At 33.4% G+C, this 27,140-nt stretch overlaps 1 protein-coding gene across 12 annotated transcripts in view; it reads right to left on the bottom strand.

The window, feature by feature from the left end:
* LOC106050397 (polypeptide N-acetylgalactosaminyltransferase 13-like) overlaps positions 1 to 27,140 on the bottom strand; it is a 56,014-nt gene that overhangs the window by 9,127 nt on the left and 19,747 nt on the right. For 9 of the 12 annotated variants that reach the window (XR_008779665.1, XR_008779668.1, XR_008779670.1 and 6 more), the window contains exons 7-15: positions 23,047 to 23,149; positions 22,747 to 22,917; positions 15,776 to 15,893; positions 15,278 to 15,458; positions 14,981 to 15,120; positions 14,668 to 14,766; positions 2,657 to 2,791; positions 1,953 to 2,078; positions 285 to 363 (exon numbers count right to left, since the gene is read on the bottom strand). Coding sequence is in view for 6 of the 12 variants with exons in the window: in XM_056040424.1 (XP_055896399.1) it covers positions 285 to 363; positions 1,953 to 2,078; positions 2,657 to 2,791; positions 14,668 to 14,766; positions 14,981 to 15,120; positions 15,278 to 15,458; positions 15,776 to 15,893; positions 22,747 to 22,917; positions 23,047 to 23,149 (1,152 nt within the window). In the remaining 6 variants the exon portion in view is untranslated. The remainder of the gene's footprint in view (positions 1 to 284; positions 364 to 1,952; positions 2,079 to 2,656; positions 2,792 to 14,667; positions 14,767 to 14,980; positions 15,121 to 15,277; positions 15,459 to 15,775; positions 15,894 to 22,746; positions 22,918 to 23,046; positions 23,150 to 27,140) is intronic. The other 3 variants (XM_056040436.1, XM_056040437.1, XM_056040444.1) reach the window with 3 other exon arrangements.

Below are 27,140 nucleotides of genomic sequence, written 5' to 3'. Positions count from 1 at the left end.
AATTATTTAATAAGAATAACTTTTTTCTTTTCTTTCTTTCTTTTACTTTTGTGGGGGAAATGTGTATTTTCAGATAGTAAAGCGTACTCGCGAATTTTCATGTCCACTTGCGTACAAAATATGCAAGATGTGTACAAGTAGGCATCTCTGTTATAGATAGGACAAAAAATAGAGTGAAAGTGCTTTGAACAATAGAGAACAGAAAAACAGTCAAATATAAACCCAAAATGAGAACCCTCTGAGAAATACAGAAAAAAAGAAGGACAGCAGAATAAATGTGTTACCTAAACTTGGTACATCTTTCTCTTTAGGATTAGGTTTTCCTAAACACTGATCTGTATTGATATGACGAATAGTTTTACTCTAGAAATGAAAAAAAAATTTAATTGAAATAAATTAATTTTAGCCACATAACTCTTTATTATTAAAATATATTTTCTTAAGTCCAAATTAATTGAATGAATAACATCACCAGTTACATGGTGAAACATAAGACCAAAAAGCAATAAATAAGACTAGTGAAATCATAACTTTGTCAATTATCACCAAGTCAATGCTAATAAAAACAAATGACCAAAACATTAATCATAACCGAAGGAGGGGGTGTAAGTGTGCAGGGTTCAATCCCAGGACCATCAAGTCCAGAGCGTATATCACGTGACCAGGCAGCTAAAACAGCCTTCACCAAGTGACTGGTTTTGTCATTCACAGTCAAATTTATTAATTTTACTAGAACTTTCTCCAAACTTGTATGAGTTTTATTCTAACAATCAATGCTCAGATATGGAGTTTTCAATTAAATGTATCAGATAGTCATAAAGGCATTTTAAAAGTACTGTGCAATAGCATTATTTAATGGTGTACAAGGATTGAGCATTTTGAGTGATAGGCTCTCTTTGAAATATATTGTTGACTTCAATTTAAATAAATGATTCATAAGGGACAATGAAATGTTGAATATTTGTTAGGACTTGAAAAATAAAAACAAAAAATAAAAAAAAATAAAACAACATAACAATCAATTTTGTTCTTCTGCTATTATCATTTTCCTTAATGAGTAGACTAAGCTAATATGTTCCAAACAGTACAACATTACAACTTTAAGTGGTTTTGTTACAGAAACTTCAACAAAAATATTGATTCTTTTTATAATGATTTCAAAACATCTAAATTTGTTGTTAAAATCCAATCTTCAAAACTAAAACACCCCCAAGTTTTGTTTTAAGATTATATTGTTATTATATCTTTTCTATATAGGAAATTAAAATATACCATTTTTGTCTAATAACATTCAAACAAAAAACTTTTTAGACACCTAAATAAATAAACTAATATAAGTTCTTTTCTCCAAAAACACTTAGATGAAATGAAAAGTTTAAGTGGCTTATCTTACTTAGATATAAAATTTTTTTTTTTGTCTAAAATAGTAAATGCTTCATTTATTGGTCCTGTTTACAGTTAAGGAGTTATGCATAGACAATAAGGCAATACAATACTCCTCTATTAAAGAAAAGAAAAGGCCAACTTTTTGGTTGGATCCTATTGGTTTATATTTTCTACATCACAATACATGCACAGAGATGAGCAGGCTCTAAGCATCCACTAACAAGAGACAGGTTAATGCACAGCTACACTAAGTGTGAATAATTCTTGCAACTAGAATTATAAAAAGTGTTATGGCATACACAGGAAGTGTACAACATTCTGATAAGGTGAACAAAAAATTGAGATTATATGGTGGCTTAATAACAAGCTCTCAACTGAAGACTACTTATTTTTAACCTGAAAAACTATTGAATCTTTGTGGTACAGTTGTAATATTAATAAGAAAAAAAAAAGGAGTTGATTTTGGGTACTAAATCTTTGAAAGTCTCCAGTGGAAGACCTTAAACCATGTTACATATAATACCTACAAGATATTTATTAATATATTAGAAGATAAAGGTATGCACCTCTTTATTATATTCCCATTCATTGTTTTGTCCCCTACATTTGACAAACTCAACTCTCTGGCCATTCACCCCAACACATGTGTCATCGTCAGTCATCAGCTGTTTCTTCAAAGTCAGACAAAATACCTGAAGAGTGACAAAGTCATGAAGTGAAACTATGTAGATACAAAGTGACAGTTACATAGCTCAATCAATCTTAATCACCACCCTGGGATTGAAACAAAATAAATTCTGTAAAATTCAACAATGCAAGCAAAACCATCTGTAATTTGAGAAATAGTTAAAAAAACAAAACAAAAAAAAACAACAACAAACAAACAAAAATGTATAAATGTGTGTTATCATAGAGGAAACAAATTGATTTATATCATGATAGCAATTATGTTAAAAAATATTCCATTCTTCAGGAATATATTTCATTATTTATAAAAAGGAAGCTTTATCCTTTTTTATATTATTGAAACTTACACCAAGATTTTTTTTATGCGGAAATGAATTGATTATTCTATAATGTCATTAACCTTAGGAATATAACATAATATAATATAATATATATATAATAATTTGTCCTCTATGATTGTACAAAAGTTAGTTATTAAATATATCAAGCTGTATAAACTAGAAGTGAAATGACCAAATAAGAAGCAACTCCAACAAAAACATGCAGGATGCAAACAACAGCTGGCAGCAAAGGCTGTAGCTACCTCCAGGTCATAGTGCCATCGCTGATTGCCTCCCATGCCATGACATTGAAACAATTTAACAGGCCCACCTAATGTTGAAACATCTAAACAGAGATCATCTGTTTGAAGAGTTTCTTTGGCAGTAAAGGAGAAAACCTAAAGTAGAAACATAACATTGAAGTTGAATGCATTGATTACATTCAAATGTACACAAAGTAATGCATAGTACAGAAAGTTCAACATTTGATGAGAGCATCATGAAGGCCAAGTGTAGAGATGTGAAAATAAGTATCCCTAATGTTTTGAATCCAAGTGGATGCTGGAATTGATTATTTGGGATTCAAGAAGTTCCAAAAGTCGTAACTTTGCCCTCAAGAGTCCCTGACATTTTCTTTAAAATTCTTTAAAAGACTATATTAAGCGCAGTTGTATTAATTAGTTTGGATCAGTCATGTAATTAAATTTGTAATAGACCTAGACTAACAATAATAAACATGTGCTAATAGAAATATTTTTACCTATGTTTTTTGTTTAGCGTTATTACATGCTTTTAGCTTTCTCAATACGCTACTGTAATGAAATAACTCTACTAGAAAACCACTATCTTGGTTTTATTCAACAAGATTAGACTACAGTAAACAGTGAACAAATACAAACAGGTCTCACATGACATTATTGAAGTATCATGAACACACACACTGGACATGACCTTCTGACATCCTGGACAATAAACAACTCATTTACACTACAATCACCCCACCTAAAAGTTATAGGAACATAAACATGCAAAAAGTGGTAAATGAACAACAATAAATTCCTAAGGAGGCCTAAGTATCCCAAGAGAATACTTACAGTATTACTCTATTTAAAAAGCATTAAATGACTAAAAACAAACCAGTTATAAAATGCTTTGTTCCTCAGTGTCATATTATGCATATAAATATTAAATTAGACCATCAGAAATTGAAGTCTAGAATAATAATGTAATAATTTATACAATATAAAATGTCTAACGAGAAAAGTTATACACTACAAAATGATCAGTTACTGTGTCAAATTATGCCTATAAATATTGAGTTAGGAAATTGTGATGAAGAAAAATAAATACAATCTTAGACCTTGTAATTAAGTCTGCTTGTTCTTGGTCTTAGGTTGGTACCAGGACCAATGCTGCCATCGCTTTGAATTGGTGACATAGGCATCTCTCTAACTGGAGACTCAGCCCCTGTATTGACTTCTTGCTGTCCATTTTCCCCCTTGTTGTACCTGTGTCTTGAGAGTAGCCATTGGTTCTACAGTCACATGGTCAGTAGGCACCCGCAATAGAGTGACAGGACTTGTCTCCAGCTCAAAGTCTTCATGTTCCATATGTTGATACACCTCTCTTGGAGCTGGGGCCAAATGTTGCAGTGACACAATTTCTTCTCTTCCATCAGGAAGCCTGACTTTGGCATACTGTGGGTTGCATGTAATTAAGTCCACAGCTATTGAAGCGCTGTCATATTTTGATGCCCAGACTCCCTTTTATAATGATGCCCGGACTCCCCTTTTTAACACTTTTCCTGGTTGAGTTAACCATATCGGGAGTGATTAGCTGAAGGTAGACATGCAATAGAATTTGAATATTCTCTCATGCCGTGTCTCGTTTGTAGCATTACAAAGTAGAGAACGAATAGAGTGCAGGGCTTGATTTAACACCTGCTCCCATTTGGAAACCGGGAGTCCTTGTGTTTTTAAAGCCAGAGTTATAGCTTTCCATAATGAGCTGTTTAGCCTATCAACTTGAGAATTTCCTCTGGGATTATAAGGGGTGATCCTGCTTGTAGTCACCCCTCTCTCATGTAAAAAAATCCTGTACTTCTCTTGACATGAATGACGTACCTCTATCAGAGTCTATGTAGTCAGGCATTACGAATAGTGCAAATAAATTATACATATTAGAACATGTGTATGCAAACGGGAACCTTGAAAATGTGTCCACTATGGTAAGAAGGTATGTGTTCTGGGATGTAGAAGGGAGCGGTCCTATGAAGTCCATACTTAGTCTCTGGAAAGGTTGCATTGCCTTAGAGTTCCATTAGAATTACAAAAATTTTACTGAGGCACAGATTCTGCACTGATTGACAACCAGCCTGATGTCTGGTTGTCAAAGAGAAAGGTAAATTTTTCACTAGCACTAAATGCCATAGTCTTGTTACTCCTGGATGACACAGGGAGTCATGGAGCAGTTTCATAGCTCACAGCTGACACACAGCCGTTTCTAGAAAAGGTATCAGCAGCTACATTGTGTTTGCCTGGTCTATACAAGACATCATAGTGGAAACAGCTCAGTGCCAGTCTCCACCTTTAAATTTTTTCATCTTTATTTTCCCTTTGCTCTGTTTCTCATACATGAAGTACGGACCCAAAACCGAAGCAAAAATCATGCTTTTTTAAAATTGCCTAACATTTTATAGATTTTAGACATTTTTCACTCTACCATTTCATAAAGTTTAAATATCCAATTACAGTAAAAATGGTACCATTTGAAAGATTATTTTAAGCCTTTTAATAATATATATAAAGTTTTTCCTGTTGATTAAAAAATTAAGAGTAATAATCCTTTACGCCTAACATCATTGCACCAAATAATCGTGCTAGTGGCTGTGACTGTTTTTTATACCTTGTATATTTTTTCGTAAAATAGGGCACATATCAACAAATGAATATTTTTTTTTAAACATGTATTTTATAGGAAAATGAAATGCGGCAAAGATTCTGCACTGATTGACAACCAGCCTGGTATTTTCATAAGAGAAAGGTAAGTTTCACTCGCACTAAATGCCATATCAACAAAGTGTGGCATCGAGTGGATCTATCGAGATCTAGAGTAGATCTGGACTTTTAACTAAATCTAGATCTATATATACAAAATAGTAAAAATATTAGACTAAATTATATCTATTAACATCATTAAATAAAGATAAAGTCTTAAACTAGATCTAAGCCTATATCTTGAGTTCTAGGCCTAGGGACTTAAATCTAGAGTTTTAACTAGTCTATAGAGTCTAGTCCTAGATCTAGATCTTGATCTACACTAGTCTGGATCTAATCTTGGTCTAGACATCTAGAAGAAAATTTCATCATGTTATTCATTAAACCTTAAAACCAAAGAAAGTCTTTATAAAGAAGCCATAAATAATTAAAGGCCTAGGCCTAATAAGAGCTTAAAGTCAGACTATCTAGATCTACATTCTTATACATATAGATCTAGTTCTAAGTCTAATAGTCTATATAAATCTAGATGTCACTTTTAGATTTGAAACATCTTTTCAGTTATTTTTATTAGCTCCTCTACACTACTTCACTTTAACCTATCTCTTATTTTGATGAACCTTTGGGGCACCACACATGATCTATCGACTTCACGTTTTTGCCCATTTCTCTATCTCCTTTTCCCTAGAATCCCTTTTAATGACAGGCCAGACCGTTCTTTAATATTGTCTTCCCATCACTTTCTCTACACTACTAGATCTAGACTCTGATTAGTAACAAACTGCATTTTTTAAAATAAAAAATAATATTCATTTCAAGAATAAAACTCTTATATTATTATTTTATTTTAATTTGCAAACTTAGGTTCAATTAAAGAAATCTAAATATCTAGAAAGATCTAGATCTGGATTTACATGTATAGGCTTTATAGTCTCTAGTTGCAATAAAAGATATTTTTTTAATCATAAATGAAGTAAGTCAATAGGTATTATATTTAGACTACTGATCTCAGTTCAAAATTCTCAACATCAGTAAAAACCTCTCTAGTAGTCTCCAATTAATGAAATATCCACAAAAACATCAAAGATTTAATAATAATACATGTTAATTCTTATTAAATTAAAAATGGATTAACCTAGAATGCTGTTATAAACTTAAGATCAGTAGATGAGTAAATTTTAGGTAAACTTGATATTTTTAAAAGACATTAAACAATTTATACTAATTATTAATGCTTTACATGACAGTAATTGTGGATGACCTGTCTCTAGAAGAGGAGATAAAAAAACGCATAGGGAAGGCTGCCTCGACCTTCGCTAGACTCAGGCCAAGAGTTTGGGAAAACCATAAGCTAACTACGGTGACCAAAATGGAAGTCTACAAGGCATGCATTATGAGTACACTGATGTATGGCAGTGAATCATGGACCACCAATGCAAAGCAAGAGAGAAAACTGAACTCATTCCCCGTAGGATCTTGAATGTCACATGGAAAGAAAAAGTGTGCAATACTGAGATCCTTGCGCGATCAGGTATTCCCAGCATCTTTACAGCCCTCAGATAACGCTGTTTGCGCTGGCTTGGACATGTTCACCAGATGGAGGACGAGCGCATCCCGAAAGTCATCCTCTATGGTCAACTCGCGACTGGCACAAGAAAAACTGGTTGCCCCCACCTCCGTTACATAGATGTAATAAAACGTGACCTCAAATCAGTGAACATCAATACTGACCATTGGGAAGACATAGCTCTAGCTGCAACAGATGGAGAGAGACAGTGACCAAAAAAGCTATGGACAGTGAAAGTACATGGGTCTCAGCTCAGGAAGAAAAACGTACAATCCGAAAAACGGCCAGCTCCTCTACCACCGAAGCAAAAGCCACCTTAACCTGTGCTATCTGTGGACGGGAGTGTCTCTCCAAAATAGGGCTCCACAGCCACATGAGGAAGTGTGCTCTGAGATGAACCATAGTTGTTCTACAACTGAAGGAGGCCAATGATGATGATGACATGACAGTATTTTCCAATAATAAATACAACAATGATAATCTTAGGATTTAATTTTTAGATGATCTTTCAAAAAGTAGTTAAAGCTGCATAAACTATTTTAAAAACATTTACAATATTTTTTTAAAGAAAAAATAAAAAGTTATGAAACTTTGACATCTAAATGCTTCCAGCTCCATCCAAGTCTAGATGGTTAGGGATCATGTTGTAGGGACAAAGTGACTCAGTTGGATGGGTTGAGAGTTAAGATCAAAATGAAATCTTAAATTGTAAAGAACATATGGAAAGTAGCTAACCAAAACTGAATCTGTACATTTTGATCAACATGTCATTGAGATACTTGCTCTGATTGCAAGATTATAAATACAAAAGTTTCTCTATATCTTTTAGGCAAACTTCTCACATCTTGATGGCTGAGATTGTAATAACAGCACATTAACTTTGGAGTGCATTAATATTTTTTTATATTAAATTTGTTTAAATATAATTTGAATGAGCTACTTTTGGTTAATTTATGAATTTTAGAACATGTGTATGTTCAATGTAAATTTGCTACTTTTAATGTTGGTAAAACATCCAAAGATAATTAAATTGATGACAAAAATATGTAAGTGATGTTTCTATGGCATGAGGAATTACAGTTTATATTTTATATTTTTATGCAGACTTCTTTATTTAGACAGTGAATGTGTCAAAAAAAAAAGTGTTTAGAAGAGTTGAGTTTTATTTAAAAGATATTACTGGTCATTCATTTGCAGAGATAAAAAAAAAAAGCCTTGTTTAAACATTTTTCTGGAAAAAGGAGTTCTGATTTTCAGTTTATCAAATCAGCTTATAGAGTTCAAAGATTCAAATTTAGCATTGAGCTTTTGTAGATCATTATGTCTAAAACTCTTGGTAAATCTATGGATTGCATGTCTTTTTTACTACTATTAGTTTGCAATACACTAACAGAGGTCTCTATTAATAAATATATGTCATTTAATATTATAATGGAAGTGGAGATGTGTATCTGAAATATGGTATAGAATTTGTAGTTATTGCTATATTCTTTTCATATTTTTAGCTCATTAAAATTTATTTTAGAGTTTTAGTAAAATGTACAGCAAAATAAAATAAAATAATAGTTATAGTAATTTATTCTTGTAGGTATATAAACCCTCCTCATTTGGACACATGCTACATGCATGTAGCATTTATAGTTTTTGTGTTACGAATTTTTGAAAATACACATTTTTTGTGTTTTTTACCTCCCTTTTTGAAATATGCTTGAGAATAGTTTCTCTTTAAATGACCTTCAAAAACACGGGTTTGGAAAGCCAAAATAAAAAACGAAAAACGAAAAAACATTTTAAAATTGTGTAACTTTCATTATAGTTATAATGTTTTTTGTTTGGTGTAATGCACAAATTGTAAGACAAATTTCCTTACGGATAATAAAGATTATTATTATTATTATTATTATTATTATTATTATTTATATTTGAGCTATAGGCATAAATTTGGTATCCTCAGTCTTCAAATCACGAGTTCTTTCCAAATAAATAAAAAAATAAGCTACAAGACCATTTTGAAAAATGGGTTTAAGGGTCCCTATATGAAGGCCACAGAGCGCTGATCAGTGACAAGGGTAAAGCGATTACCTACTAAGTAGTGGTGCCATTTCCTTAAAGATTCTACAATGGCAAAGGCCTCTTTTTCTATTGCTGAGTGCTGCCTTTCACTTTTGGAGAGTGTTCTCGAAAAAAGCCACAGGGCAGCCATCCTGGTTGAGGGTGGCAGCTATTACAATATCCAAGGCATCTATTTCAACCGTCAGAGGTCGTGTATAGTCAATGGTGAAAATGGTAAATTGTAATGAAATAACTCTACTAGAAAACCACTATCTTGGCTTTATTCAACAAGATTAGGCTACAGCAAAGTTTCCCAAACTAAAGTGTACCCTTGTATAATTTTTGTAACGCTGAGTACCCCTTGCCTTGCATCTATGAGAAGAATGAACATAATAAATGGGTATTTAAAAAAATCAGCATAGTTAATGAGGTGCAATGCTTACCCCCTCCAAAGTCTTCCCATACCACTGGGGGTGCGCATACCTCACTTTGGGAAACACTGGGCTACAGTAAACAGTGAAAAAACAGGTCTCAAGTGACACTGATGAAGTATTATGAACACACATGCTGGACACACGCAGAAAATAAACAACACAGTTACACTACAGCTATGATAGTATCACTTGTCAGAACCAGTTGGGAAGGGGGGGGGGAGTAAAGAGTGAGTGAATAATACAGTGATCACTGTTTATATGTATTTATAATAAAAATATTTTTAAAAAGTTGAACAACCTGGATTAAAACTCAAGGGCTCTAGCGTTCTGAAGCTAATAACTAGCCACTGTACCAGAGAAGTGCTTTTATAGTTATCTTTTGTTAGTTTCAAACTTTAAAGCAAACAATAAAAGGGACTAATTCAACTTAAACCACCACATCAGTTAAATAAAATTTCTTCCCCTCTTTCAATACCAAACAAAATAATTAATTGCCGATAATTAATTAACTAATTGGTTAATTTTTTTTTTGGATTTTTGTTTTGTCAGGTAAAAGAAATAATTGTGCAAAATTTCAGCTTGATCCAAAAAATTAGAAAAAAAATGTGTACAAAATTTTTACCAGACAGACAAACAGAAAAACAAACAAAAAAAACAAAAAACAACTTTGGTTTTGTGTGCTTGCGTCTAACAATTATTTTCAATCATTGAAAATGGACTTTATACATGTTGATAGCCAATACATTTGGAATTAAGTTTACAAATCTAATTGCAATACTAAAAGCAAAATAATTTTAAAAGTGTCTCAGCTAATCTTTTAGTTCACTTAAAATGTTGAAATATTAAAGGATTGGTTTGTTACTATTATTATTAATAGTGAGTTTATATTTTAAAAATAAATGAGCTTCCTATTTGGACATCATAACTAATATATTTTTCTTTTTTTTTTAATTCCACCAGAAATACTATTTCAGCTCAAGCAATTACACACTGATTTAATGATAAATACTATTTCAGCTTGACCAAATAGACACAGATTTAACGAAGCAGGACATCGTGGACCGTTTTGGTGCCATGGTCGTTTTGGCGCAGGGGACGTTATATTTTGGTCACATTGTTTATGCTTATTACATTATTTCTATAATTAAGAATGATACATATGTATGTTTTGTATGTGAGTTTGTGTCTAACATATTTGCCATGTAAAGAACAAGAGATATTTTTGTCCTTTTTTGGTATTTAAGTTTGTTGTATAATTATTGTCAAATCACAATACAACTTATGTGTGGGTTTTAAAATTTTCCAAATCAAAACAAAATTATGGTAGAAAAATTTGATGCAAATTTGAGTGAAAACGAAAATGATTTCTTTAATTTGTAATACCTTCAATTACAAAAAATGAAAATTGAACTGATTAATGTCATCATGTGTGTTTTGCACAGCTCACGTTTAGTTTATGGGAGTGGGGGAAATATGTTAATTTCATGGTCCCAAGTTGAGGTCTGACCTTTCATAATTTGTATATTTTTCATGTTTTGAATGTTCCCTCAGAATTAAGGATAATAAAATTTTAAAATTCCAGGACATAACAATTCAATATTTTAGGTTTAATAATTAAATTAAATTAAATTACCATACTCATGGTATACAAAATTCCTGTCATCACTGTCCAGAGTTTAGAAAATTCTGTGTTCACAAGCTGGCTAAAGAAAGTATCCAGTCTATCAGAGGGAGCTTGTGGTTAAAATGGAGTTGAGCCTTTGTGTAAATTCAGATTTAATGCTATCACAGTCATCTGCACTGATACTGCCAAGCAGAACCAAGATGCTCAAAGTGGCATATATAAATCATTTAAGGAGCTATCAAAATCTTGCAAAGGGTATTTTGGCTTGTGCCATTTTAAACTATAGAGAATACCAATCTTCAATGAGATTTTTAAACGAGTTTGAGAACAGTTGGTAGCAGAACTTTCTGCTTTCCTTCTAGAAATTTAAAACATCCCTAGCACTGGCTTTAGTTTTAATTTAGAAGATTTTTGGTGTCTGTCAAATCTACAATAAGCAGTGCTGCAACAGAAGTACATTCTTTGAAAATAGCTGGTGTCATAAATCTCTGCTAAAATAACTGAAGCATGCTAAAGAGGTCTTGGGCCATAAAGCATGAAAGGCAACTAACAATAGTGCATTTGATTGATATTATTTTAGAAAAGGTTGCAAAACCTTTGCAATTGAGATGAAGCTTTCAATTTTGGCAAACAGCCTTTGAGGTGCTTAAAAGACTTCTTAGCAGTAATTTAAGACTGTATGAATTTATTGGGTTACTTACTGGCTTAGCTGTCGGTGTAAACAAGTGACAGTCACTGTGACAGCCCTTTTGACAAATACGGCAGCCATCTGATTTAACACTCTTGCTTGTGCTTATCAGATTTCAGATGCGATTTAGGTGCTGCTTCACCAATGTTTGAAATGATAATTTTTTTTATAATGACAACAAAAAGCTTTAGTGTCACTGACGGACGATTTCTGAAGCCAAGATTTGTAGATTTAGAAATCTAGATAGATCTAGAATCTACATCTTTTTCAAGCTACAGTCTGGCACAGTGAGTGACAGTGCATTAAACTTAAATGTCTTTATAAAATCTGAAACGATGTTTACGATGTCTCGTATAAACATTTTAATACAAATTAGGTTATAGAATAGTGAATAGATCTAGAACTAAATCTAGTATACAAAAACAGTCCAATGATCAAACAATCAAGTCTTAACTAGATAAGATCTACCATTCTTGTATAAGACTAGATTCTAGATCTAGCTTAGATTGAACACAGTGCCACACACAGATCTTGATCTAGGTCACGAGATAATACTTAAACCTATTTTTATTAAATTGCCAGTGTACAGAAGTAATATGAGCTGATAATGTAGTCCGATGAAAATATAAGGGCACAAAATGAAACAGGAAAATTAAGTCTAAAAAGATAGGGATACGTAGCATAGTTTCAATTTGGACAAAAATCAACATGTTCATTGAAAACTTGATCTGATAACCATATGGACTTTATATATAGATTAGATCTAGACTATCTATTGTCAAGGAACAGTAAACACATTCTGCGCAGACTCAAAAATGCTAATTTTGAATTTATTTCCACCAACGACGGCCCATTCGCTGCAATGGTGCCAAATTATTTTTATGCCTTTTTTTTCCCCCGATCGGCAAAATTCCAGGACATTCAAGGAGATATTTTAAAATTCCAGATTCCCAGGACTTTTAAGAGTTTTTTTTTTTTTTTTTACAAGAGATTCCAGGACATCCTGGAATTTCAGGACGCCGCAGAAACCCTGTCATACAAATCTGCCACAGGATGGCGGAGGATTGAGGCGTTTGAACCTGAGACTTTCAAGACCACATATCAAGAGACTATACCACACAACCAGGCAGCCATCGATAGTTCACAATGTCCATTAATCAATGTGACTTATCATTTATTTTTTACTGCATGTATATGTGTGTTTGTGTTTCACATCATTTTCTTGTACATTTTGACTTGTGCATATTTGTATATTAAGAGGCACATTTTTATTAAAAAATAAAACAAGCTATCTCCAGCTCTCTATTTAAAATATGCTTGGTGTAGATAATGTCTTCAATTGTTCGTCTTTATTTGTATATTATTATTAATATACAATAAATAGTATAATGACAAAAACTTAATTATAGAAGTTATGTGTTTCTAAAATTATCGTCAAAATATTTCGCACCAAAACGGCCCTTGCGCCAAAACGTCACATACTGGGATTTAATGATAAGGGAGGAGGCAGGGTGGCTGAGTGGTAAAGTGCTTGGCTAACTGAGGAGTCCCGAGTTAGAATCCTGGTGAAGACTGGGATTTTAAATTTCGGCACCTGAGTCCACCCAGCTCTGATGGGTACCTGACATTAGTTGGGAAAAAGCAAAGGCGGTTGGTCATTGTGCTCGCCACATGACAACCTGATTAATTAACTGTAAGCCACAGATACAGATGACCTTTATCTGTCCTATAGATTTTAAAGGGGAAAGGGGAACTTTATTATCAGTGATGTGATTGATAAACAATGTGACAATTTTTCTAATCCAGAAGTAATTTCCTAATAGATCATTTCAATCTGAGTAGCTCTACATCTTCCTTGTGATCGTAACAAATCAAAAGCTCTATACCTGTTTCTCAATATGTACAGGACTATTAATATCTATATTATAAAGTAGAATGTGAGGTGTATGTATGTATGTATGTTACTTATAGACATTAAAACTGCTTGACCATTCTTGATAAAACTTGGCAGGAATGTTTCTTGGGTACCAACTTAGACCTTAGTGTAAGTATTGTAGCCCTAAAACAAACTAGATCTAATTTTAAGTAATACACTTTGCGCAGATAGTTTTTTACTTTGACACATGAAAATACAAAAGAAGATCCTTTGATTTCATTATATAATAAAATTAACCTTCAATTTTGTGTTTCAAAAGCATTTTTTACATTAATTAGCTCCTTATATATGTAACTACAGATTTCCTGACGAACATTCTTGCATTAGAGAATACCGTAATGAATCGCGTACTAAAGATTAATTTGTTTGTTTACTTTATAGTCCCATCCATAGATCTAAAACTCTAATTCAACTCTAAGATGATAAAACTTCTCTTCGCACAGATAGTTTTATACTTTAACACATGAACATACTAATTATAGTCCATTCATTTCATATTTTGATCAAATAAACATTCAAATTTGGTTTTCTAAAGCATTATTTTTAAGAGACTACATTCGTTTACAAAAGCTCCGAAACCGAGTTGAGATAGGCCTAGATCTATATTCATTCATGAATCGCGTACTAAAAATTATTTCGTTTAATTGTTCACTTTATAATCCCATTCATTTAACAAAGCTATCGCTCTTTTCGTTTTTAATAGATGTGAATGTATCGACTTCGGGTAAACCCATTTTCGCAAAACTAATTTTATTTTCGTAGCGAAAGAGAAATAACATGAAAGGATCATTAGCTAAGTTTAACATACATCTAAATCCAATCCACTACATTAGTAAACACAAACTTAGACCCGCAGGCCGCGGGTAATGCCAGGCTAGTCACCTATAAATGGACAAACTGTATCATAATATTCAGAAACACATCAAACACTAACAATAATGTCATTTTGCTGATGACAATCACTACTGATACTGTACCTGATTGCCACCTTGTCCATGACATTTTTCCATACCAACTTTTTCACCACTCTTACGACCCATTGTATCTAAACACAAGCTGCTACTTTTATGTTTTACCTACAATAGAAAACATAAATAAAAGAAACCCTGAAGCAAAATTAAACACACAATATTTGGGCCACAAGGCCTACATTAGCTACTAACAAAGAAGACAATAATTATTTTATATGTATGTTAAGGAAGTAAACAGCACAATAATGAAAACTCAATTTTTTTTCTACTTATTAACAAAAAACATTCAAATTTTATTTTAAAGACTAGAACAGTTTACCTCGCCTAGTGAAAGATAATCTATAGGTAACTGAGATTCTGGGTAGATATTTTCTAAATACCACCGAAAACTTTTACACTTTAATTTTTCTCTTAGCTCTTTTCTGTTGGAGACATCACCATATTCTGTAGCTCTTACCCCTAATAAGAAATAGATTGATTGTTATTATGCCACTAGATATTATATTATTACAATAACAAGTTACTTAAGAAACATCAGTAAAAGATACCTTGAAACAGAAAAAGCTGTCTTTCTCAAATAGATTGCTATCGTAATGGGGAATAAAGAACATCAAACCTGGATTGATTTTATAGAAGAAGTCTTTGTATTCATCCATCCAAACTTCCACAATACGTTGAGTGTTATGGTTAATAATTCGACCAACTCCACCAGGCCAAGAATAGGGAGATGTTTTACGGAATACATGGCCAACTCTTGAACAAGTAACTATGTAAATTTTACCACCACACATCCAAACCTGTATTTAAAAAGAACAGAACAATGACAATGCTACTCATCTAGCACAACAGTTGTCATGGTCATTTTGTTATTGTTGTTATATTATTGAAATTCATTAAAGAGAAAACAACAGAACTCTTCAATTTTCTTTAGTATACATCTATTGATCTTATAGGCATGATTTATACAGTTCAAAAGCAAGAGATAGAATAAGGCTAGTGGAAGTAAAGCAGGAACAAAAAAACTATAATTAGTTTTACATGCGAGATTAAACATAATAGTAGAAATCAGATGAAAGAAAACAGTATGGCACTAGAATGATCACTGCATACTTACTCTAAAAGACATTTCTAAATTTTCTCCTCCCCAAATATCCATTCCTTCATCATAGGAGCCCATTTCATAAAAATATTTTCTATCTATAGCAAACAAGCCTCCAGCCATTGTAGGTGTCCTAAAGTGTACAATTGTAATTTAATTAAAATGGAGACATTTTTTTAAGACAATTACAGAAATATTGTATGTTATAAAATAGATAAGATGAACACATTCATTAACTCAAGATAGTAACTAAGTGCAGTAGCCAATGAAGTAACTAGTCAAAAATAGCTAATACTGAAGCAGGTCTACAATATCTATATTGATTGCTACTAAACCAATGCTAGAACATTTGTAGTCAAGTGCTACAGAAATAGATCAGAAATATAAATGTTTCCAAATGGTGAATGACAGTGTAAGTCCCAATAGTTGGCGAAGGTCTACAAGGATGACTTTGAGCAAAAAGTGTTTTTTTACAGTCCCAACATAGTCTCAATAAATGATAGATCACAGTGTTTATTCAGAGGCTGAATCATTGTAGTTTTTAAGAAAGGACATATTACAAAAGCTTAAAAAAAAACAGTGGACATCTCGGGGTTCTTTGTGTTTGGCTAATTATAATTTGTTTTCATTAATTACATGTACTGGCAGTCAAACTATATTGTTGTATAAAAAAAAAGTACATTTATTTCATTGTTAGATACTATTCATTTTCTATGAATGAGTTTGAATGCATTAAACAGTATTCAACTTGACATCCATAGTGTATAACTTTAGTGGATTATTAGAAGAACCTGCAACTCAGTGCATTATATTGAAAAACAAATTCTATTAACAAAATATATTATTTTCACATAAAATACAAAACGTTTGACTGAATATTGTAATTCAAAGATATAATTGTATCTGTTGGGTTTATATAGCTTAAGTATTCAAATTTCAATTTAAGAATTTGTGTTTTTGAGCTGTATGTGTTATGAAAGAATCTTCTAAATCCAATAATTACTTTGTGAAATCTACACATACTCAGCCTAACAATACTTGAAGAAGCAATACCTATTAACATCTAGATCTAACAACTTCTAGTTTTACACACACAAATAATAAATTGTGAATTAACAATAATATGTTGTTGTTTTTTTTGGAATTGTATTAATTTTACATATTTAAAAAATGTTTACATTAAAAATTGGTCTGTGTTAATCTTCAAGATATTAGCGATGCTAGAAAATCAGCACTTACAAACAGTGAACTGACTAGATTGAAGGTAGACATAGTTACCCTACAGGAAAACCACTTTAGGACTCTGGCTCAATCAAATAGAAATATTATACATTCTGTCAGAGGAAACCCGAATGTGAACCAAGGCAGCATGACACTGGTTACACAGTTAAGAAAATGCCACTGAATAAAAGGGCTTCTCTTCAATCTTCAAACTAAAATATTAAAGAGGAGTGCAGTATTTTATGTGGCCATACAGTCATAGTTTTGATCTACATCTTTTACCACATCCAGTGCAGATGTAACTGCTGTCTGTCAGTGGTAGTCTTTAAAGTGTTTGGCGGGGGAAGGGGGGGGGGCACAGCTGTTATGCCAAACACTCACTAAAAATGATTGTCTTTGGGACACAGAATATGTGCTCTACAGCATGGCTGTCAACATACAGTCCCTCTATACTACCTAGTGGCTTTTGCAAGAACATTGCAATTAGTAGTGCAGTCATGTCATCGCATGCAAATTGGAGTGATGACCAAATCTGTAATGTGATTCCAACACGCTGACATGTAAGTGCAGGGTGGAAGTACAATTGTTCTCCAAATGAAGATGCCCACAGGACATAAAATTTAAGGAAGGGGGAGGAGCTTGTCGCGATTCTGACATTGTCTAGTTCGCATTATTTATTTTTGTAATATTTTAAAATTTCTTATTTTTGAATAAAGTTAAAACTTTTTAAATATTCAGGCAATTTGAAAAAAAAAGTTACCTATATAAAGTGTTATCTGAACTCAAAACATCAAAAACAAAGATGAGATGACATTAAACTAAGTTGACAAAGATCTAGTTGATTGGATTTAGATTTATGTTAACCATGGTGAATGTTCTCTTCACATTTTTTATTCTGCCCTTAAAAATAAAGTTGAGTGTGAAAATGGGTTTTACAGTGAAAACAGGCTAAACCGATTTGTTAAAAATTCCTCTGGTTGTGGACAGGACATTAAACTTACACTATGGTTTCTGCTATGATCTAAGAAACATTTATGTCAAGTTTAACTCTTCAAGACCGTAATGACACTGTCAGCATCCAGTTCCTCCAATCGCAAGACCGTAATGATGCTTCCAGCGTCTAATCACATTTTTCCTGTTTACTTCTTTTTCTTTTCTAATCCACATTTTTAATCCCTTAAATGGTTAATGGGAACGCTAGAGTGGCCATTTTGAATGTTTTTTTCCTTCTGATACTTTGTGAATCTAAGCTGTTTTTATTGTTCTAAATATTTTTTATCATAAGTGACTAGAGTCTAGTGCAGTGTTTCTCAAACTGTGCGCCGAAGATTTGCAGGTATGCCGCTGGAGTTTTCAGAATGCCACACGTTCAGCATTACACAGGTCTGCCTACTATTAAATTTTTATTTTACGTTGTAACGACGTCCCCACTTGCACGACTAGTAATAGTATTGGATCGCTCCATATTGACGGAAAGAGTGTTAGCTATTCAGGTTATTGAATTGTCCACTATACCTATATTATTATAATGACTCAAATGTAGACCGCCTTAGCAGACTCACATCAGTTCTTGAATTGGTAACGATAATAATAAGCGATGTGTTTCATGTAAATTGTTTAGGTGTATGCTAATAATAACAAATTATCCATAAGCATTATTCATTGTTATCCATGGAGAAATACGTTAGCTAGAATGAAACTGCGAAAGCGTTCAATGAAAAGCAAGGAACCAAACGAAGGTACAAAGAAGATTGCATCGGATATGGTTTCATATCTTCTGAAGATGCTCCATTGCCATTCAGGGCTCAACAAAAAAAAAACAAGCTAAGAAACTTACGAACTACCTAAAGCTGCCAGAAAAGGGATTGATTTCAAGTTATAAGGTTGCTCAGTTATTAGCAAAACGCAAGAAAGCACACACAGAGGCTGAATCAGTCATTGCACCAACTTTAGCAATAGTTGTTGAAACTATCCTTGGACCGATGCTGCCGAAAAAGTAGAAAAAAGTTCCTTTGTCAAATGATACTATCTCGCGCAGAATTGAAGACTTATCATCAGATTTACAAGATCAAATCTGCGAACACTTCAGCGTGACTGACGATGAAGTGTCTCTGCTGTGGTCTCTTCAAGTTGATGAATCCACTGACGTTAGCGGCAAAGCTCAGCTGCTAGCTTTTATTCGGTTCATAAAGGATGAAAAATGTGTCAACGAATTCTTATTTTGCAAAGACTTACCAACTATGACCAAAGGCGAAGATATTTTCAAAGTGGTGAACGAAAACATTTTGTTATTCAAACTATAGTGGAAAAACTGTGTCAGCGTTTGCATCGATGGCTGTCCTTCCATGCAGGGAAATAGAAAGGGATTCGTCACTCTTGTGAGTCAAGAAAATCCATATGTATTAGTTGTTCACTGCATGATCCACAGAGAAGCTCTTGCCTTCAAATCTTTGCCGAAAGATTTGATGTCTGTTCTGGATCAAGTGACTTTTCTCAGCTTTGTGAAGCAATGGATTCAGACTACAAATGTCTCCTGTATCACACCAACGTTCGTTGGCTCTCCAGGGGAAAAGTGTTAAAGCGTGTCGTCCAACTCAAGTCTGAGCTGATTTCATTCTTGGAGGCTGAAAAAAAAAGACCTTGGATTGTCTATTCATGACGAGATCTGGTGGGTTAAGGTGACATTTCTCTCTGATTTATTTGACTAATTAAATTCATTGCATTTAAGTCTTCAAGGACTATCGGAAACCATCATCACTGCATCCTCAAAACTGAAGTCATTTGGTGAAAAATTGTTTTCGTGGCAAAGTAAGATCTCGAAAGGAGTCTTCGACTGCTTTCCTACTTACTATGAATGTGCTTCAAATAAAGAAATCACCCCCGAAATTCTGGACACTATGACACACCTGCAGTCAGCATTGCAGCATTACTTTCCAACAGTTGGAAGTAATGAATATGGATGGGTCAGCTATCCATTTGGAAACAATGAAGCTACAAATCTGACAACTGAAGAAGCAGAGCAGCTCATAGATTTAAAAAACGATGCAGTTCTTAAGTCAAGTTTTGCAGAGAAAAGCCTGGATGTCTTTTGGATTTCAATCAACAAGTTATATCCTGCAATCAGTTTAAAAGCAATCAAAATAATTCTTCCATTTGCATCTTCATGATTTTGTGAGTTTGGATTTTCAGCACTGACTGAAATCAAGTCTAAGAAAAGAGAGAGACTTCTTACAATAGATGATGAAATGCGAGTTTGTTTGTCATCTCTGAAGCCTCGATTAGATCACATTTGCTCTCAAAAACAGGCACACCCTTCACATTAAATGTAATACTTAAAAACGGGTAAAATCTTTTTTTCTTTTGTATTATAAAACAACTGTTGCTCTTCGTAGTGTGCCACGAAATTTTTGTAGTTTTTTTACTGTGCCGCCAGACAAAAAAGTTTGAGAAACACTGGTCTAGTGACTTTTTGTTTACATCATGGCTGACAAGCCTTCTTGTTCTTCGTCTGTCTCTAGGCCTCCTCGCAGTTTTACTGCTGATCAGGCTCTAAATATCTTTTTAGATATGAATGATAGTGACATGAGTGACTTAGAAATTTATCCTGAAAGCTCTGAAAGCGATTTCAGCCTTCAAATTCAAGTGAGTCTGATAGTGAATTAGACATCCCTATATCTAGTAAACGTAAGGGGGCGTCACTCCAGCCAGGCCCTAGTAGATCTAGAAAGCAACCTCGCATTGCAACAGCTGATTTAGAAACAACTGAATGGAAAGAAGTAGATGTAGATCTGCAGCCAGCACCATCTACACATTAATTTTAGGCTTTTGCCTAAAGATGGTTGTCTGCCAGGAATAAATCCTGCTACTGGCCTAGATGAAAATTCAGATATTACTGATGATTTTATTAGATCTGTCAACAATTATGCTGAACACATGATTGTAAAAAATATCCCAGCATTGTCCAGATCAAGATTCAACAGAGACAATTGGCATAATTTTACTGAATATGAATGGCTCAAATTTTTAGCCGTCATTATCAACATGGGTATTGACAAGGGAGACTACTTCTACTACTTCCGCTGATAACCTTTACTCAGGCTTTTATCACAAGCTGTTTCAAAGGGAGAGATTTGAAACAATTTACTCTTCAATGCTTCATGTGGGAGAGCCAGATGCTTAATACAAAAACAAAATCGAACCATTTGTGAACAGCCTTACTGAAAGATTTCAGTTTGCATTCACACCAAATCAGTCTGTCTCCATAGATGAGATGATTATTGGATGGAAGGGAAGGTGGAGGTACAAAATGTTCAATGCTGCTAAACCATACAAGTACCATATCAAAAGTTTTGGCCTAGCAGACAGTATTGAACCTGTTGGCTTCCCCAAAGCTCTGAAAAACATAGTGCTCAAGCACATGCAAAGCAAATACTGGATGCTCAGGGATAAAATAATCCTTGGTTCAACAAGTGCTTCAGCAGAGTATGTCACAGTTGAAAGGGGCAAAGTTAAACGAGGAGACATCCATGTTTACAATTAGAACATGAATGGATGTGATCGTGCAGATCAGATGATTGGCTACTATGGCATTTATACTTGAAGAAAAAAAAATGGTGGAAAAAGATTTTTTACTGGTCTTTAGAGATAACTACAGTAAATGCCTACATCCTCAGGTGCCTTACATGACCACCAACATTGAAGAAACATGAGATGACTCTAAAAAACTTCAAGCAACGAGTCATCTACAAGCTATGCTGCAAAGCCTCTGCAATCATGCCCAATTCAACCAGAAAAATTCTAAGAAAACCTGGACGTCCAAGATTGTCTAATCCCATTGAATGCCTAGAAGGAGCCAAACACTGTATTGTATACACTGAACAAGACAGAAGCTGTAAAGTATGCAGCACGCCTAAATAAGTAAAACGCTGCAACTTTATTTGCAAAGGCTGTAAAGGTCATCCTCATCTCCATCCAAAACACTGTTTTGAGATATGGCACACCAAAATTAATTTTTAATCTGGTGTACACAGTACTTTAAATAGTTTGATTTTGTGTACAAAATGTATTTATAGTTTCAAGTTTCATAGTTGTTATTTTCATACTTTTTGGGAATGAGACTGACTAAAAGGATCACTAAACGTGTAAATATTGATCAAGTTTGACAAAGCTATATTTTTTTCAGTAGATAATTGGATACAGTCTAATATTTCTTACAATAATAATGAATGAGGACTGTTGGGAAATTCTTTTTTACTTGGGTAAGTCAAATTTTAAAAATTAAAAAAAAAATTTTTTTCATCTCTGAAATTACCTTATTTTTTTTCCAGTGACTATTTATAACACTGAAAGATAAATTATCTTGTACTACATTCAATATCTAACAAAATTGTATATAACCTGTCAATGTTTTAACAAACAAAAAAAAAACAACAGTATGATGATAGGCATATATGATAAAAATTGTGTAAAAAAAAATAATTCCAGCAGAATGAGAAAAAAATTACAGTTTTTAAAGTTAATCAAGATTAGTCTAATGGTAAAAATAGAATGAATATATATATTCATTCTATTTTCACTTTGCAGATATTGAAAAATGAACCAAATTTGAATACTTAAATGATTTTCTTATAAATAAATTCACAAAATATGGTAGAATTGATATAAATAATAAGAAAATACATATTAATTCACTACATAAAGACAGTAACAGAAAATAATGTTAAAAATGAATGATTCATTAATTTTTAAATGAAAAAAAATCTGACCTAGTTGGCTGGCTACGATCACCTCCTCTACGATCAACCTCTCGCTGGGGCACTTGGTACCATCGAAAATTAAGTTTCCAATTGAAGCCTCCCCACGTCATGTCTGATCCAGTGATGTATTCAAATGTGTCATCACTAATAACATCTATAATTGGACAAACTACTGCTGTCCTAAAATATATAGAACATTTTTCTTTATAATAAGATAAAATTATTGTAGATTTCTATGTATCTTTTCTTTTTTTTTCAACTAATCTTATTTGATTGAGAGTTAAATTGATTGTCGCTACAGACTATTACCTATCATGATAAATCTCTGTGAGCAGTGGTTCCAGCCAACCTTCAGTACACTCACAATGGGCATCTAAAAATGTAATCACTTCACCCTTGGAGATGTCAGCACCTGAAGAAATAATGAACAAGTGTTTTTAAAAAGGGAATCACAAAAATTATTGGTTCAATGTATGGCACCTCCACTCAAACAAATGAACACAATGGTATCAATAAGTTTTAGTATAGTATTACTTTGTTCATTTAACATATTATATAATATATATATATATATATATATATATATATATTAGGCGTGCACAGGATAGTACTTTTTGATATTCGGCCGGAGCCGAATATTGCAGAATAGTAAAAAATGATATTCGGCCAGAGCCAGAACCAGAGCCTAATACCTAAGTATCTTGTAAATCGCTTGTGTTGCTGAATATTTTACGAAACTGTTAAATAACATACCTATATTGGTTGGTATTTTTTTTTCCTTTTATTTACCTTATTGTTTTAAACTCTGTTACTGATTGATTTATTCAAGCTTAACAGTATTTATAAACAGATAGGCCTATCATAAATTAATCTGTGTAGCATGAGCATGTGTTTATTTACTAGGCCTCTGTGACAAGTGAAAGCTTGCTGTAAGAGTCACTCAATTTTATCACAGCATTAATTATTATTTATTTATTTTATTTTAATTATTTCCCCGTTCTATCCCCAATTTCATCACCTGCCCCACCTTTTCCTCCTCAGGCTAGACTTGGTCCACCACATTGGAGATAGCTAGGCCGCGTCCTTTCACTTATCTCCCCTTGACATAATATATAGAACAATAAAAACAACACAAGACACAGATATTTTACAAAGAGAATTAGATGAATTACAGAAATGGGAATCGAATTGGAGCATGTCTTTCCACCCAGAAAAATGTCAGTTGATAAGAGTAACAAAAAAACTAAAACAAATTAATTCCACTTATCTTATTCATGGCAAACCAGTAACACAGACTAAAAACGCAAAATACCTAGGTGTTATAATAAATGAAAAACTGTCATGGAATCCACATATTGATGAAACTACAAAAAAATCAAACAAAGCATTAGGATTTATTAAAAGAAATTTCTATAAATCAAATAAGAACATAAAACTAAAATGTTATTTAACCTTGGTTAGGCCAATAATAGAATATGCATCCTCCATTTGGGACCCCTAAACTCAAGAAAACATTAAGAAACTAGAACAGACACAAAATAGAGCAGTGCGATTCATAACAAACGAATATTCACATTTGACTAGAGTAACACCTTTAGTAAAATCACTAAATTTAGAAAGCCTTCAGGACAGAAGGCTCAAAAGTAAAGTAGCAATCATACATAAAACACTGAACCATAATCTTCAAATACAAAAACAAAGTTTAATAAAATACTCTGAAAGACACAAAGATAAAGGCACATTCCTCGTCCCATATGCTAGGACAAATTTGTACATATACTCCTTCTTCCCTAGTGCTATTAGAGCATGGAATGGGTTGCCTGAGCTAGCCAGGAAAACCAGTGACTTGGCAGAATTTAAGTCATTGGTTAATATGCATGACTAAATGCATGACGCGTAGGACGTAATCATCTTCTTTTTTGAAGTAACGTCTGTATTATATAAGATAAGATAAGATCGGGGAAAGATAAACACACCACCTTGGGTGAAATGCAAGTCAATCTTTCTTCCCCCCCCCCTCTCCCTTTGATCAAAGAGATTACTCGGGTCAACACGCCTCTCGACACTCCAAGGTGCGACTCCCATCTCGAGTCAAATTCACCCACGTGAGAGATAATCTTAAGCCTAGGACATTTCCTGTTTCCGCCCATCTCTCCCAGGCCCTTATAAGGTAGACTAACGCAAACCAGACCCGCTTATTTCTCTATCGCTGTCAATCGAGTCTGGACTATCTCATTTATTCTTACTCTTAGAGGAATACCTGGTGGTAAGCTTAACTTAATCACAGTTCCACTTACTTTGTGTATATTTCTCACTGGATACTATCATGTGTATTTTGCTTATTTCATTTATATTTAATTAGTGCATTGTGTATTTCTTACTGTCGTAAGTAGAAAACATAAACATGGCATATGTATATATATTTATGTATTGCATTAATCTATTAATGCTACGTTGCTCAATTGATCGTTGATGCAACCATGTATATATTTGTACATCTTATTTTATTTCCTTTATCTCGGCTGACCGCCTTGATAATTTTACTAGCGCACTAATATTGCCCTTAGAAAAGATATATGAATTATCTCCCCTGTAGTCATTCTACTTGGGCGAGAGTTGCATCCCTTGAACGGACGCTCTCCCAATTCAAGCACTCCATTGTTCTCGGCCAACGGTCGTATGTAAACAAACCATCATGGTTGCTGACCACCACCCATTCCCCCCCCCTTTCTCTTCCAACTTGTGTTGTTTATTTGAGATTATTATTTCCCCTTTTATTTGAGATTATTATTTCCCCTTTTATTTGAGATTATTATTTCCCCTTTTATGTACATTTTTGTATTGCTACTATCAGCCATCTATTTTCCAAACATACTCTCTTATTAAGTGCAGGAGTGATGATTAAATATAATATTGATTAGAGACAGATGCAAGCTCTCCCCCTTTTTATTCTTCTATGTAAATATTTATGTAAATAAATATTCTTCAATTTTTAACTTTGTATCTGTCTTTCATTGCTTGTCTCGTTGCGTGTCTGCTCCCGATTTATATGCTGATGGGTTGGTGTTTTATAATTTCAAAAATAATCATCCCCATGACATTAAACCAGCCAAACACAGGTCACTTTTGCTAACCTGTCACAGCCTCCAACTGTAAAGGGTGTGTGGGGGAGGGTCAATGTAAAATATAATATGTAAGTATGTATTTAACTAGTTACTAATGTAAATCTCTCATAAGTAAAGTGCACTCTGGTTTGTATAGTAGTTGGATGTATGTGTTCATGAATTTCAGACCAACAACTGGTCATCAGACTTGTTATTTAAAGTCCAAAGACCGCTTCTGGTTTTGGCTTCAAGGGCTTAATACTGATAGTAGCTGTTAGTTAATAGTAATAATATAAGCGTAGTAGGTCAATTATTTATTGTTTTAGATAAATCTATTTGCGGCAAACGAAAATTTATTAACAGCGGGAACATCAATTATACCTATTTATAGCTTGATCCTTAGATGTTGCGAAGCATAGATCATCCACACCCTCCTTACCAAAAAAAACATAAATAGACAGTGTGTTTGACTGATTGCAACAACCTGGTCAGATAGACGTAGTGCACCCCTAATATATATATATACACATACAAATTTGCATACATATATACATTAGGGATGCACAGGATAGTAGTCGCTCCGGCTTTGGCTTTTGTCGAACATTCTGTATTTTTTCACTATTCGGCGATATTCGGCTCCGGTCGAATATCACTGCTCAATAGTTAAAACTGAACCGTATTACCTCTATTTCTGATAATTTTGTTAGGTGCCTCTGCGCTAAGTCTTTTCCAGATACGTCAAACGGAGGTAAACAATACAACCGAAACAACACAGGCTAAAAGCCAACAACATAAAGGTAGACGACGCTGATAAACGATGTTGGACAAGAAATTAATACTCAATGAAGGAAAATGTTGATTGTCGTCAAAGTAAAGCTACACATCAATAAAAACATACCAATATTCATAAAGTGGACATGATTCAATAATGTCAGTTCTGAAATACATTAACATTTATGTTTCAAATAAAAGAATGTCCTTTTAAAACTATGACTATGCACCAAACATCTTTTAGTACAAAGACAAGGTGTGTTAATCTAAATAGAAATAAAACTGTACATTATAAATTCGCATTAGATACATAGCAGCAATGTCTGACACATTTTTAAGTTTGTCTTGACCTTTGAGTGGGCTAGTTAACATGTAATATTCCTTAACTATGTCACGCTGATAATCTGTCTAGATGTGCGCGTATATCTCCAGAGGTAGAGATGAGCAACCCCCACCTCCTTTTGTTTGTTTAGTCCATAACATTGAGTTCACAGATAGACAAGTGACAACATTAAGCCAGATGTCAAC

This window comes from Biomphalaria glabrata, chromosome 1 (assembly GCF_947242115.1).
Source record: "Biomphalaria glabrata chromosome 1, xgBioGlab47.1, whole genome shotgun sequence".
Lineage (NCBI taxonomy): Eukaryota > Metazoa > Mollusca > Gastropoda > Planorbidae > Biomphalaria > Biomphalaria glabrata.
The sequence above is the reverse complement of the archived record's forward strand: the minus strand, read 5'-3'. Positions and strand labels throughout refer to the sequence as shown.